Below are 15,127 nucleotides of genomic sequence, written 5' to 3'. Positions count from 1 at the left end.
GCTGAAATCTTCATCCAAATTACATTTTTTTTTAGAATAAATTTTTATAGTCTTTATAATTATTTATACAGTGTTAAGATTTTATGATCTTTCAATCAAGATATATATTTTAAATGGTTTTATATATTTAATATCAATCTGTAAGTGTATTTAGGATAATAAAAAATTGGATGAAAAAACGTTTTTCTCAAATTTATTTGTAAAATTATTTAATATAAATAAAAAATTTAAAAGTATTTAATATCAATTATAATTATTTAATATAAAACATAAGTAAAACAAAAGGAACATACTATAAAATTTTCCCGTTATAGTGTAGCTTTACCCGCCCCTTCCTGTCCTTCGTCGGTTCCTCGATCCTTGCTCACTTTTCTTCGACTTCAGTGGCTCGGAATCTGAATTAGGGTTCAGCTCGAATTACTTGGAGACTGAAGAATTCAATTGCGGTGTTGGGCTAATCTATAAATTACCTCAAGAATTTCGTTTTTTTTTTTTTAATCCATGGCACACACCAGCGACGATGTAAGTTCGAGTCCCTTACTATTACTTTCTGAAGCGTTAAAATTTTATCCTTTTTTTCTGTTTTGTTGCCGAGAAAATATTGGAAATAGAAAATTAAACTAGATAAGACTATGAATCTTTTTTTTTTTTTTCTTTGTTTTCCAATTTATATTGTTTTCTCCCTTTTTGGTTGGGGGAAGTGTTGACCTTAATGTGTTGTTTTTTGCCTGCAATTGTTTGTGCAGGTTGTAGGGGTTGATAACACTTTCAGAAGGAAGTTTGATCGGGAAGAGTATTTGGAACGAGCCAGGGAGCGTGAAAGACAGGTTTTTTAATCCACTTTTTCTTTTTCCTGGTTAAATGTTTTTCTTGTTTCCTGATTAATATTGTTAGTTGACGCTTCTTAGTTATGTTGTTTATAGGAGGCGGACGCGCGGGTTAAATCAAAATGTGAGTCATTTAATCCGACAATCTTATTCCTTTGATTGTTGCTGGTTGGTAGATTTTTATACGTATTTGTGTGTTTGTTAATTGGACCCTCTGAACTGTACAGTACTGGTTTTGTGGGCGTTATACTCGTGTGAGTATCATGTTGGGAATTTTTTGCTTCAAAGAACCCAATGTAGTGAATTCTAGACTGATGGGTGAAGAATTATTGTTATTGGTTGCTTGTGTTGCAGCGAGAGGTCCTCCAGTGCAAAGGAAGCCCTTGAAACATAGGGATTTTGAAGTAGACCTTGAATCTCGCTTGGGAAAAACTCAGGTGTGTAGCTTTGTATCTATATCTTTTCTAGAATTGTGTATCTACCTAGATATGTGTCAGGTCATTTTTTTGTAAGTTGTCCTTTTTGGTAAGCTAGTCTTATATGAGCTACTCAATATTATGTTCATGACGTTGTTTGCACTTTTTTTTAGGAGTACAATCACTTTGCATAAGCAATGGTTAATGGGCGTTGTGCATTAGATTCCCTGGTTATGGGTCCCATACAATCTATCAAACATGATAAAGTTGGCTTTTAAGACACAATAACAGCAAGAGCATTACTGTGAAGTTACTTATATTAAGGAATATATATATTTTTTTTCGGGTCACCAGTTAATAGTATCATTTGTGTGCATTGCAAATGACATGGTTAATCTGTATAATGCTGGTAGATGTGCTCCTTTTTTTTTTTTTTTTGATAGAAGGACATATTTCATTCATAATGAAAAACCAAGTACAATCAAAGGTAATTACATAGCAGCATCAATCATAACTCTAGAATGGATAATATCTAGACATTGATACCACCACTGTACTATGTCTTCCACTAGCCTAGCATGTCTGGCAAGCAAATGAGCTGCTTCGTTACCTTGTCTTCCAACATTGAGTACCTCAAAGTCCCTAAATCGATTCAGTAGAACCTGAATTTCTGCAATGAAAGGTCCTTGTCTTGATAAATTATCTTCCCTTGATCTAATAGCTTCAATAACAACCAATGAATCCCCTTCTAAAACCAAACTTGAGATACCCAAGTTTAAAATCATTTGTAAACCGCTTAAGGCAGCCATAGTCTCAACATCTTCAGCCTCTAACACATGCACTTCCTTCCTACTCATAGCAAACAAAACTTCACCTTTATCATCACGTAAAATAGCTCCAATTCCTGGGGCATTAGAGGAACTGAACAAAGCACCATCAAAATTAAGTTTAACTTAACCTTGTGAAGGTGGTTTCCACTAGCAAACTCTCCTTCTTACAACATGCTGATGGTTCTTGATAGTATTATAACTTTCAACATATGCAAGACAGTTTTCATGACTTCCTTAAGAACAGTCCAAGTTCTGAAAGCATATGGTAGATGTGCCACTTTTGAGAGCACCAAATAATGTCTTTGCTCAACTTGGTGCATTTTCACATGATAATTGTCTGTAGCTTGCTGGGATTCTGATTTTTTATTACTATTGACAGTGGCAGAACCGGCAAATTTTCTGAGGGGGGGCCAACTTTTCTACCGTGTGACACGATTATGTAAAATAAAAGAAGACAAATCTTAATCTTAATAGTTAGATCTTGATAATTTGCTACATACATGTAGAAGTAAACTTCTAAAAACACTACTTAAAATTTGTTTCAGATTTCTAACGACAATGTTTCATGGAATAATATTCATCTATTATTATTTTTGTAATGAAATATTTAGAATTTTTTTTCTTCATAGAAACTATCAAGTGATCTCTTAGAAGACCTTGTTTCATTCTAGTATGTAAGTTAGTTTATCAAGTTTCATGTAAAATCTAGATATTTTCGTGTCACATTAAGCATATAATAAGTTTATAATTTATTATTTCTCCTAAACTAAGTTTTATTTTAATTTTGGTGGGGCACATCGTCAAAAATAGATAATATATAGAAATTATACAAAATTTTGGGGCTATAGGAAAAAAAATTGAGAGAGGCATTTCTATTTATATTGAAATGAAAACTTTAGAGCGCATAGGGGGGAATTATAATTTTTTTGGGGTTCCATTTTCTATATACATGGAATTATGAATAAAACTTAGTGGATATTTTGAATTTCCCAAACCTTAGATTCCTCAAGAATCTAAGGTTTGGGATTGACACTGCTGGTGCTAGAGATTGGTACAACATTGTATAATATTTAGGTTTCTCTATGTTTTTAAATGCTACTTTAGCGAAACTAATGATTTGAAAAGGAATTGGATGGGGTGACTGCCGATATAGAGGATATCACACCTTTGAAGCAAGCATGCTTCTAACAGTTGCCCATCTTAAAATCAGGCATTCCAATTTTACTTTGGAAGTAGAAATACAGTGTGTCTCATATGGTAAAAGAAACAAATACTAACATCCTATAAGAGTATTGTTTTTCATACTTAAGCAAAACTTGTGGGCCTTAATCATATTGACGTGCAAAATATAATGGGCGGTGCTTGGTACAATCGTGGGGTGTGTTTTGGCTCTGGCTTTCATATGTTTTGATTTGCCTGCCTGATTAGTTTGTTGCACATATAGCATGAATTTTTATTTCCCTGTTAGTTTCAAAAGTTTGAAACATCTCTCAGAATTTATGTCGATATTTTGTGCACAACTCTTTGCTCGAATAATTTATGCCTTCGCTGTGTTATTTTTATTTTTGCAGGTTGTTACTCCAGTGGCACCTTTAAGTCAGCAGGTATTCGACCATGTTCTCACATCTCCTTTATCATGATGTCATCATATAGTTACTGTTGATGTCTACATTCTCAATGTACTATTTTAATGTGAGTATGGCCACCTTTTTTCAAAGTTAAAGTAATAAAACATATGCACCAGCCAAAGAAACAAAACCTAAGCCACATTTATGATTTTTTGGGTGCTATTTTGATACTAGTTGAATGTGAACTAGTTCAATACTAGTTCATATTTACAGACATAAAAAAAAGACCGTTGTAAGAGGTTGGTTGTTATTTAAATTTCTATGAAGGTCTAGTTTAATATGATTTTTAATGGGATTAAATTTTCAGATTTGATTATATCTGGTCTCTATATGAAAATAGTGCTTGGTTAAACCTAGGATAAGATTAAAGAGTTTTAAGCTAACAAATTGACCACATCGCAGTCATATAGGATAATGTGATTGTTGTTGTGATCTTAGGCGTTGTATCCATGGACTTTATTTCAAGCACAACAATAAGTTCACTAAATTGGTTGTGTTGACTGTAGATGTCTATTATCTATATCAATGCATCAAAGAAGAACATTCGTGACAAAAAGTATTTCCTTTGCTGAAGGAAATACTTAACTTGTGACTGTGTGCTTCTATATTTGCTTTACCCATTTTTCATCCAGGATTGCACTGTGGTACTTTCTGATAAGCGATTATTTGGTTTTATATTCATTGTCGTTAGTTGGGGATGCTGGAAATGTCTTAAACCTTGTGGATGATGTACATCTCTTATGACTGCATTTTAATTCATTACTAAGAATGGAACACTAACTATATTAGCCTCTTGAAGAAACTGGAATTTCAGGCATGAGGACTGTCTTTTTTTATTTACTGCTATATGAAGGTAGAACAATAGTGGTATTATCATTGAATGAGCTGAGTTGAGTTTTTAACTGAAACTCTTTTCATGTTTAAAATTTTTGTTTGCACGCATCAGTTTGTGAATAATTATGTTCTTTTGCAGGCTGGATACTACTGTTCCGTTTGTGAGTGTGTCGTGAAGGATTCTGCAAATTACTTGGATCATATCAATGGAAAGAAACGTATGTGGTTATCTGTAGACAATGTTGTTTAATCAATTCTTTTAGAGACCTATATCTCTAAGTTCTTCCATTTTTCTAATGGTTCTATTGATTTGGTTTCATAGATCAAAGAGCGCTGGGTATGTCTATGCGGGTAGAACGGGCATCTGTTGAACAGGTATGCTTCGGAAAGTACTTTGAAGCTTCATTAACGCACCAATAATTAAATATGCGAGAAAGGATGCAACCTTTACTTATAAGTGAGACTTCTCTCGAGCATAGTTCATATGTAGGCGACAATGTTCACAAGTGAACCACATAATATATAGAATATAGAGGCTAAAATCCTACCTTCTGGAGATTTTGGAAGAGGAGTTTGCCACAATTCTTTTGAAGATAAATCAGTTCGTCTGGCCCAGACATTTCATTGATCACAAGTTCATATTTATCTAGCAATGGTGAATGTTAGCTGCAAGTTTTATGGTCGCAGGTCAAGGAGAGATTTGAAGTTCTCAAGAAACGTAGAGTTCCTGGCAGCTTCACGGAGCAAGGTAAAGAATTTGAAGGTTTAGATGAATATGCATGTATTTTTTCTTTGGAGGTTTATCTGATAGGTGGTGGACGATTGATGTCTTCTCTTGCAGATCTTGATGAGCGGATCTTAAAGCAGCAGCAAGAAGAGGAGGAACGGAAGCGCCAACGTCGAGAAAAGAAAAAAGAGAAGAAGGTCAGCACTCGACCACCATGGTTTGCTTGTTATACTTGAGAGCCATTAGGTTGCAGGGGCGAAAAGCATATGATGTTTTTGCCTATGGCCAGATATTTCTCACAGACCAGCATTGTAATTCAAGATCGTATTTTCTTTTCAATGTGTAAATATAGTATGTTTACCATTAGTTTCCTGATAATTTTTGGCTTGTTTTTTGTGAGTTCAGAAAGAGAAGGCAGCAGAGGAGGAAATTGAAGTGGATCCTGATGTTGCAGCTGTGATGGGATTTGGAGGATTCAGTTCATCCAAGAAGTGATCATGTTTGATAGTTGTATCCTGTACTGGGAGTGAGCTTTATAGTGCTTTCTTGATGTTCTATATTTGTGTCAAAAAGCAAAATTCACGGTATGACTCAACATTTATGATACATTTAACAAGTGATGTCATTCATGTTCATTCTTGTACATTTCTCTTTGCAGGAGATACTGAAAGTGAGATTTAAGGCTACCTTGTACATTTCATCCGGCTCTTGTGAATTTGGAAAACGCAATTTTTGCTTGACATGCAAACCTTGTGTAAAGTAATAGTGTAATAAGAATCCCACAAAATCTCACCAGTATCCTCGGAAATTCAGAAGATGGCAAAAACGTAGTTGCTAACCTGAGAGTGGGGGGTGGGGGTGGGAGAGAATGGGTTCTTGCACCTCCTCCCTCCCTCTCCTTGGGCAAATGTATACATGAGTGGCAAACTGTGAGGTTGTATTGCTTTGTAGAGATTTACTGGCAGATTGGAAATAGAAGCAGGCTGGGTTCCGGCCCATCCTCACAGTGCCTCCTCCGTGAAAGGTTGGGTTGTCAAGCTTGCAAGACAGAAGACGGGGATGGTGTAAGCCACCATTGGCAGTTCCCGACCGAGGAAGACTTTGGTGCCAAAGTTTGTATGGAGGGGGGTTATTACCTGTTGCTATTGTTCTTAAGAGAGTAGTTGAGAAGAAGGGCTTACCTTCCAAAGGAGGACAAGACCATTTTTACTATTGTGCCGTTTGTGAAAGGTTGAGGTATCATCGTGTTAGGTGTAGGGCTTATTGAGTGAGGTTGAATTGTTCTGTTGTAGAGTTAACTTAGGATGACTACAACTTTGAGGACTTTTCTTTCTTGGTGGATATGCAAGGTTCCCTGAGGCCCTTGAGTGCTGTTTGAACTATTCATATTCCTTGAAAGGCTCTCCTGAGTAGGAAATCTTTTGGCTATTAGGCTGGTTTGGAACGAGAGATGAGATGATATGGTTTTAGATAAAAGATAAAAGATAAAAGTTAAAAAAAATATTGTTAGAATATTATTTTTAATATTATTATTGTTTTGGGATTTGAAAAAGTTGAATTGTTTGTTATATTTTGTGTGGAAATTTAGTAAAGTTGTAATGATGATATGAGATGAAACACTTTCCGAATTCAAACGGGGCCTAGAGTTGTTTCCCAACAGTTCTTTGTAAAGATTTTTGTATCAACTTCATATATTTAGCTATTCGTGATGTTCTTCATACTTGAATGTTAGTTTCCTAGAGTTGGGGAATATTTGCTGAAGCTTGGACCAGTACAATAAAGATGGCTCATGTGGCATACTGGCTGCTTTCACAAAAAATGCATGGTTTCAGGCAAAATGAAAACCCACGGTAGCATGATTAGTTCGTTTTCTATTAACTGAGCAAACATGGAGGCGATAAAGAGCTTGCAAGCCAACACGCGGAATGCAACGTTAGTCGTTTTACTTGCAATTCGAGCAAAAAGCAACCACAAACGACTCCTCGTTTAATATACCTCACTTCTCGCAACCCCACCAAAGTCTTTCAAACTTCACATATTTTTTATGAAAAATTTTATACATAACACTATCATCCCACTATATAAAATGTGGCATATTTATTACAATTAGATGATTATTTATTGAATGATTCTTTATCATTTAATAGTGATAAATATGTTACATCTTACAGTAGGATAAAAGTAGGATGTGAATGTGGTGTATAACATTATTCTATTTTTGTAAGAAAAATTCTATACACCATACTCTCATCCTACTTCTATCCCACTATGATGAAGTGGCATTGTCCATCAACCTTTTATATTTATTCTTTAAAAATAAAAATAAAAGATAATCCAAGGGTGATAAATGTGCCAATTTTATATAATGAGATGAAAGTAGGGTGAGAATGTGGTGTATAATATTATTCTTTTTGTATTCTTAATCTAAGACTGTCAATTTTGACATAATCCAAGTACTAGATATGAATCCAACACCTAATAATAGGATTAGTGTTAGACATAATTGAATTCGAGTCAATTTGGGTCGACTCGGATTTGACCCAATTAATAATCGGATCGATCTCAGGTTCAAGGGTTAACTCAAGTGACTTGATTAGTCAAAAGAAAAAATATTAAAAAAATATTATTTGGGTCAGTTCGGGTCACAGATTACTTGTCACTCGGGTCAACCCGTTAGCTACCACAAGCTTTAACTAGAAACCAAACTTTAAGGCCTCATTTGGATGCATAACTTAGCAGAGTGTACTTTATTTTAAAACTGTTTTGAACATCCAAACGCATGTTTCATCCTCTTCTGAGTGCAGTTCAAATGTGAGATTATTGGCTGGGCCCCACACCTGACAAAGTTCAGATTTTAGATTATTGCTGGACCCCACCTGACAAACCCACGTGAGCCTACTTTGGTTGCAAGTGCAGCTTCCGTTATTTGCCTTTGATTTTTTTTTTCTTTTGCTTGCAAGTTTGGCACCAAAAGTGGGACAAATGTGTCATATGAACAATATTGTTTAACGGAGGAATCAATTATTTTACGACTTCTCATAAATATATATAAACTCAGTTAACATTTAAACACACTTTAAATTCGTTTTAAGTGTATCTCACAAAACTTACTCAAACATTTCAACTCATTACTATTTATAAAGCACTCAGTTCAGCTTAACTCAACTCAACATCCAAATACAGCCTAAATCGAGAAATATACACTTCTTTTAAATATTTTCTTAAAACTTTTTATATAGCCTTTGTCTTATTATCCAATAGTAAGAATAATAAAATATTTATGACTTTTTTAATTTTTTTTTTTAATTTTAAAGCGGGTTAAATAGATCATGTTGTGTCAATCTGTAAAATAGGCGTATCGAGTTCAAATTGAGGTATTTGATACATTTAATTATTCGTGTTAGATTCAGGTTGACTAAAAAATGACCCAACACAATCTCAACAAGATTGATAGTCCCATGTAAAATGTATGTTTGAGATTTCGGTCGAAAATATAACTTATAGTTTTAGGACTTATAATTTATAATTTAAGTAATAAATTTTACTATTAAAAAGTTATTTACTATTTGATAACCATATATTTAAAACACTTAAAAAAAATGTTACATTTTTTTGGAAATTAATTTAAATAGTGGTTTCTAAGGTAGAAATGACAATCATTTGGTTTTTTTATGGATCATTAAAAATTTGAAAGTTGTACCTATCTAAAAGTTATAAGGTCATTTTTATCTATTGACAGCCTCTTTAAAATTTAAACTACATTTCGGATTATTTGGAAAAACACGTTTGATTTTTAACTTATTTGAAATTAAAAAGTACTTCAATAAGTAATATTCACAAAATTTATTTTTTTCATTGAAGAATTTTTAAAATTATTTAAATGCATTTTAAGACTCTTAACACAACCCTAAACAGGCCTAAGTGCAATCCGTTTGTCTCTCCCACCGACAATACCAAGATTGCATTGTCAATAATACCCTTACCACGCTATACTACCGGTCTAATACTGATTTATTTTTTTAATTTTTTTCCTCTGCAGGTCAGGACTTCATGAGCCCATCTGCTCACTGCTTAGATCACACTCTACCAAAGATTTGACCGAAACTCAGAGGAAAGTGTCAGCTTTTGACAAAAATAATATAAAATTCCTTTATGTCAATATTCAAAGTAAAATGGTAGCCCACGAGTTTACTTTTTTATTTTTACCGTTCATCTATTTAATTTTAATTTTTAATTAATTTATTTTTTATTTAATAATTAAAGAAATGAATTTTAGAATATTGATATTTTTTTTATTTTTTAAAAATATGAATAAAATAAAATAAAATAAAATGTGAAATTTATACTTGTGAACATACTCAATCGTATATTAGAAATGTGAATTTATATTAGAAAAAAGATAATGCTAGTCTTATGCTACCGTTTGCATTTTTGTTTTATTTTTTACTTTAAAATTATAGAAGTATTTTTTAATGATATTATGAATTTTAATTTAAAAAATTATATTTAACAGTGTTAAAAAAATAAATGTAAAAAAAATGAGAAAAAAAATATACCAAAATAATTAGCAGAAATCAACGATAGCTATAGTGCCGTCCTAAATTTAAAGAAAATGCATTACTAATTTAGTGTTACTGCTGAAATTTTTTATTTTACTTAATTATTAATAAAATATTTTTTAATAATATTGTGATCTTTTTATTTTTTTTTAAAATATATTTAAAAGTGTAAAAAAAACATATGTAAAAAAAAAAAAAAAAGGACCAATTATACTTAACTGTCGACGACGCGACGTAGCACAAAAGCCAAAAAAAAAAAAAATTTAAGTCCATTTATTTATGTCAAATCTTACCGAAAATGTGTAGACTGAGGAAATGAATGGTAAATCTGACAGCAAATTCGAAGCGAAGGGAGCCTGCAGTGCTGAGGCAAAATAAATTTAAAAAAAATAAACGGGTAGTAGACCGGTAGTACAGCGCAGTAAGTGTATCATTTTCCGGATAAAAATGATACACATGTTGATGTTGAGACCACATAACGATGATGGTTTGTTCTGAATTTGATCATAGTTGCAGCAGTAACGATGCTTTGCTCGATCCGCATGACAAAACAAACCATCAAATACTATTAGCTGCATGCCAGTGGTCGACGAGCTGCTTTAGGCCCTCGAAACCTCTAGTGAGGGATGCAATTTTTCCACGCTTTTGGGGTCGTGAGCAATCTGCAATCCACTCATCTAAGAGGAACAAAACAGAACACAAGTTACCGCATTGAGTGGACTTGGCATTGTCATTGCAGCAGCTGACGAGTGAATATTGGCTCTTGAAAGAGCAGCAAAAATAGTGAACCTCATAAAAAATAAAAAGCAAAAAGCCACAACCCAAAAAAGAAATCTGCAACTGCATACTCTTTCTGATGGGTGACTTTAAAGCAAACAAACGAATTAATTGCGATTCACGCATAAACGCGGAGGTTGGAAAGAATCTTGAATCCATCCTTCAATTACCAAAGCCAAAAAATGGGTTTTACTTGTCTTTAAAATGCCCCTCTCCCCTCTCTCTAGGAGAGCACAAATCATCAATTTCTTCTTGCTAAGGATATAGCATGGTGAGGTGAGCTATCTCTGTGGATTCACCATAAACAAGAAAAAAAATTCGGAACAAGTGAAATATCTCCAACAGTAACTTTCGAACTGACATATAGAAATAACATATAGAAATAAGATGGCTAACCCTCACTTCTAGGGCCTACTAGTTAATGTACTGAGAAAGCCATTTGAAACCATCTCCATAACCCATTTTCCGGACAATACTACACATGAAAACCTCAAGGGGACGGACATTCGAGTCTGCCAGGTTCACCTTACCCTTGCCTGTGGTGAAGTTGCTTAGGCCAAGATGAAAACGCAACTCATCCTCTGAGGCAGCGTATGGAATATCAATCTTATTGCCAAGAATAAGGAATGGAACATTTGCCAATGCCTCATCAGAGAGGAGAGCATCCAGCTCTTTCTTAGACTCGGCAAATCTTTCCTTGTCGTAAGCATCCACCAAGTAGACAACCGCATCCACCTTCACAACAAAGATGAAATGTATTTAGCAAAAGAGCATTCAAAAATTAACAAGATAGACAGAATCCTGTGGCACGAAGGAGCAACATACAAGAAGCACATAACTGAAACATATTCATTATTCATATTCTCAACTATAACGATCTAAGGAAGGCCCAAACCACATCTAAACCCATACTCCAAAAGCACTAGTCAATGTTACAATTAATGCCCCTTGGAATCATTATAAACTTCTCCTTGCAAGCAATGTGGGATCTCATTCACCGCCTTCCTATACAAAATCACACATTCAGGATATTACACCCACCAAGAATCTAAAGAGATTTATTTATTTATATACTAAGTAATTTTTCATGGGCACCTGGCATTTCATACTCAGCACCTAAGATGTTCATGATTGACATGTCAGAAGACATTGAATACTCGTAATTATGAACTTCTTATTCTAATGCAAGAGATCTGCATGTACTCTTTGACCTCGAAAAATATGGTAAAATGGCAACGAAAATGGATCATTTATGGTGAGATACTATTAGCACACATTTTAAAGACAAAAGGTGCTATCAGCGAACTCCCATAATCAATTTCTGCCTCCCATGAATCAGATAAAACATAAAAAGGTTTGTCTGGGATTATGAAGGCAGAAGTATCTTACGATTTAAGGATTCTATAGGCAATAACATAAGCCCAAAAACAATAGCACAGGCTGCTGGTGTTCAATTGAGATATCAAAGCAGAAGGATATGGGCCAGATTTCAACAAGCTAGGAGAGAGAGAGAGAGAGAGAGAGAGAGAGAGAGAGAGAGAGAGATTTATGCATGTGGATACAAGCACCAAAATTCTCATTTGCCCATTATTTAATAAAATAATTAAAACTACTACAAAAGGCGTAATTTTTCCATACTAAAAAAGGTTATTCAAATTTCCAACTTTATGGGCTATAAAATCACAATCGTATCAACACTTCATATAATGCTCCCTAGTGTAAATGGTCAAGCACGATCACTATAAGATTACTTTGCATCTACTATCAACTATTTATTTATTTTTATTTATCAGTAAAACAGCTAATATTCTCATAAGAGATAATTGATAGGCTGAGAAATCTACCTTAGCGTAGTAATCTTTCCAAACTCTACGAGCTATCTGATGTCCTCCCAAATCAAAAGCCTTGAACTTTATTTTCCCAATACTCAACTCCTCTGATGTTGGGTACTGCGTTGGCTGGTGTTGAACTAATCTCTGCAATATCCCATTACCAAGAGCCAGAAAAACGAATATCTAGTAAGTGGAAGTATTTTTCAATAAAACCCTGCCCAGCATTTGTTTGCCCAGAAACAATATGATTGAAAAACAATTGCCCTCTCAGTCCAAGTTTCATATTAATGCGACTTCCAAAATTTAAAATTTCGTGTAAACACTAACAAGTATAACTTTTTGAGCGAGGGGTTCGAAAATCTCTCTCTCTCTCATCACTTTTCCCAATCTCCTGTCTATGCCATGCAGCCAAAGAGAACTTTCAATGAAAATGAAATAAAATAAAATTACAAACCAAAAATAATTCAGGACTTAGCTCAACATCAGCTTCCAGTCAAGTCGAACATGCTGCACTTATCATGTAGTTATGGTCATACCCGTTAACAATCTCATCCCAAGTCACTTTCTAAGTGTTGGACATTCTCTCATCAACAAAGTACGCGATTTGATATCAAAATTAAGATTTTCAAATTAAAAGCTAAAAGCCCAAAATTTCTCAACACTCTAAAAAGTAAAAATAAAAAATCCAAGTCGAGACCTTTTTCTTTTCCACATTTAGAGCAAAGAATATATAAAATAGAAATCCGATTCTTTTTCTTCTCTTTCATTCCATTATACCACAATTCTTTTTTTTAAGAACCCAATTTTCAATCAAAATACCCAAATTAATTTTTTGAAAAGAATCATAATACCAACAGATGAAAATAAACAAAAAACAATTTCGAAACATCCTAAACTTCTCTCGGCAGCCAAACAGAAGAATTTAAGACTACAAAAGATTCCAAAATAAGTACCTCATCTTTAAGCATATGAAGCAACGTCGTTTTGCCGGCATTATCGAGACCTAAGAACAAGATCTTGGCCTCCTTTTGCCACAACCCAAGCGACGCAAGAACGCCGTAGAACCAGTCGACCAAAAACATGGTTTTTACGAGAACAACTCTCCGAAACGCCCAGTATTTACCGCGACTGCCACCCAATCGACACCAAAACGGTCACACACACAGAGAGAGAGAGAGAGAGAGAGAGAGAGAGAGAGAGGGAGGGAGTAGGGTTGGCTCTGTGTGGAAAATGGAAATGAATCTGTTCAATGTCCAAAAGTTACGTGGGATTGATTGTTGGAGGTGTTCACCGGTGACAGGCTGGACCAGTTGGAGATTGGGGGTAGGTGCCCAGGATCTGAGGTGTGGGTGGACCGGTTTACCGGGTGAAGGTGCTGGGACCGACTACGATTGTAGCTACTGTGATTCTGTTAGTATTATAAAGCGGTGATACTCTGCCGCTGAGTAGGACCGCTCAAGTGTCCAACTTGTTTATTTTAATTTTTTTTCATATTTTTTTTCATATTTTAAAATATTTTAAAAAAATAAAAAATATACTAATACATTTAAAATTATTTTTTTAATTATTAAATAAAAAAAATTTAAAAAATAATAAGTGGTACACTTGAGCGGTAGATTTCACACAACAAAATGGTATTTCTCTAAAACTATTAGTATTACATATACAAAATAAAAAGAATACACAAAATCAAATTTATAAATTAATGTAATTTTATGAGATTCGTTAATCTATTATATAATAAAAATAATTTTACAATATGATATATCATATCAAACCATATCAATTTATAAATATATTTTTATGTAATTTTGCTTAATACTATATGACCACATTGCTTTGGATTGTATAGAGTAAAAACCTCTACTGTATTCTTACCTTATATTTTTAAATTCTACATGCTGCTCATGTTAATTAAGTAATTTATGTTTCATGTTTATTATCATTAAATGTATTAATTCTCTAATTTATGGCGCCTTACGGAAGTATAATTTCAAAACATTAAATTTGAATCATATAGTTAATTTTCTGTGATATCAGAATGTGTAACCTAGAATAGGGTACTTATGGTGTGTTGAGTCTATGTATTTGGAGGTGTTAAAGCTATATATTTAAAGGTTTTTAGACCACATATAATCTATATAGTATAATTTAATTTGTAAAATTTATGTATTTAGAGTTAGATAGGTAGACTTAGAGGTTGGATTTGTCGATTTAGGATATGTTTGGAATTTAAAATCATCTCAATTTATCTCAACTTATCATTATAACTTTTTCAAATTCTAATACAAAATATAATAAATAATTCAATTTTTTCAAATCTCAAAATAATAATAATATTAAAAAATAATATTCTAATAATATTTTATTATCTCAACTCATTTTAACATCTAAACGCAATCTTAGTATTTGACACGTGAGTTTTAGGTTGGTTTGACCAATACCAGGCAATGAGCTTGAAAATATGCTTGCCCGATCGGCGGGACTAGTGATCAGGGTGTTCGGTCAAGAGCTGCTGAGGGCGGCGCGTAGGTTACATCCCTAACTAAGTGATCTTCTAAAATAAACATAAAACTTATTATTTCTCAACGGATAACGTGACCAAAATGTTCACATTCTAATACAAGAAAATTCTTAATAAGATTTTGTATGTTTTAAATTGTATCAAGATATTTTTAAATTTATAGGATAAAGACT

General features: G+C 33.6%; 2 protein-coding genes and 1 non-coding gene across 3 annotated transcripts; 1 reads left to right on the top strand and 2 right to left on the bottom strand.

The window, feature by feature from the left end:
- The first annotated feature begins 290 nt into the window (after positions 1-290).
- On the top strand, positions 291-5,957 carry LOC121261955 (zinc finger matrin-type protein 2-like). The gene is made up of 10 exons (XM_041164397.1): positions 291-522; positions 747-827; positions 924-951; positions 1,182-1,264; positions 3,645-3,677; positions 4,675-4,753; positions 4,858-4,910; positions 5,223-5,283; positions 5,377-5,459; positions 5,668-5,957. The coding sequence occupies exons 1-10, from the start codon at positions 502-504 to the stop codon at positions 5,755-5,757; spliced, it is 612 nt and encodes a 203-aa protein (XP_041020331.1). The 5' UTR covers positions 291-501; the 3' UTR covers positions 5,758-5,957.
- A 4,974-nt stretch (positions 5,958-10,931) lies between these two features.
- Positions 10,932-13,691, bottom strand: LOC121261956 (GTP-binding protein SAR1A-like). Its single transcript, XM_041164398.1, has 3 exons — positions 13,384-13,691; positions 12,443-12,574; positions 10,932-11,333 (listed from the first exon to the last, which is right to left on the bottom strand). Exons 1-3 carry the CDS (start codon positions 13,510-13,512, stop codon positions 11,013-11,015), a joined length of 582 nt encoding a protein of 193 aa, XP_041020332.1. The 5' UTR covers positions 13,513-13,691; the 3' UTR covers positions 10,932-11,012.
- On the bottom strand, positions 11,845-11,965 carry LOC121263890. Its single transcript, XR_005940376.1, has one exon. It is a non-coding gene; the product is annotated as a small nucleolar RNA snoR83 (small nucleolar RNA).
- Positions 13,692-15,127: the final 1,436 nt, after the last annotated feature.

Source organism: Juglans microcarpa x Juglans regia, chromosome 4S, assembly GCF_004785595.1.
Source record: "Juglans microcarpa x Juglans regia isolate MS1-56 chromosome 4S, Jm3101_v1.0, whole genome shotgun sequence".
NCBI classification, from domain to species: domain Eukaryota; kingdom Viridiplantae; phylum Streptophyta; class Magnoliopsida; order Fagales; family Juglandaceae; genus Juglans; species Juglans microcarpa x Juglans regia.
Note: the sequence above shows the minus strand (reverse complement) of the source record. Positions and strands in the feature narration are given on the sequence as shown.

Coding starts and splice junctions, on each gene's coding strand:
- LOC121261956 (XM_041164398.1), bottom strand. CDS start 13,512: ATGTTTTTGGTCGACTGGTTCTACGGCGTTCTTGCGTCGCTTGGGTTG. Junction 12,575..13,383: donor TTCATATGCTTAAAGATGAG/GTACTTATTTTG, acceptor GGGATATTGCAG/AGATTAGTTCAACACCAGCC. Junction 11,334..12,442: donor GGAAAGATTACTACGCTAAG/GTAGATTTCTCA, acceptor TTTGTTGTGAAG/GTGGATGCGGTTGTCTACTT.
- LOC121261955 (XM_041164397.1), top strand. CDS start 502: ATGGCACACACCAGCGACGAT. Junction 4,911..5,222: donor AACGGGCATCTGTTGAACAG/GTATGCTTCGGA, acceptor TTATGGTCGCAG/GTCAAGGAGAGATTTGAAGT. Junction 5,460..5,667: donor AAAAGAAAAAAGAGAAGAAG/GTCAGCACTCGA, acceptor TTGTGAGTTCAG/AAAGAGAAGGCAGCAGAGGA.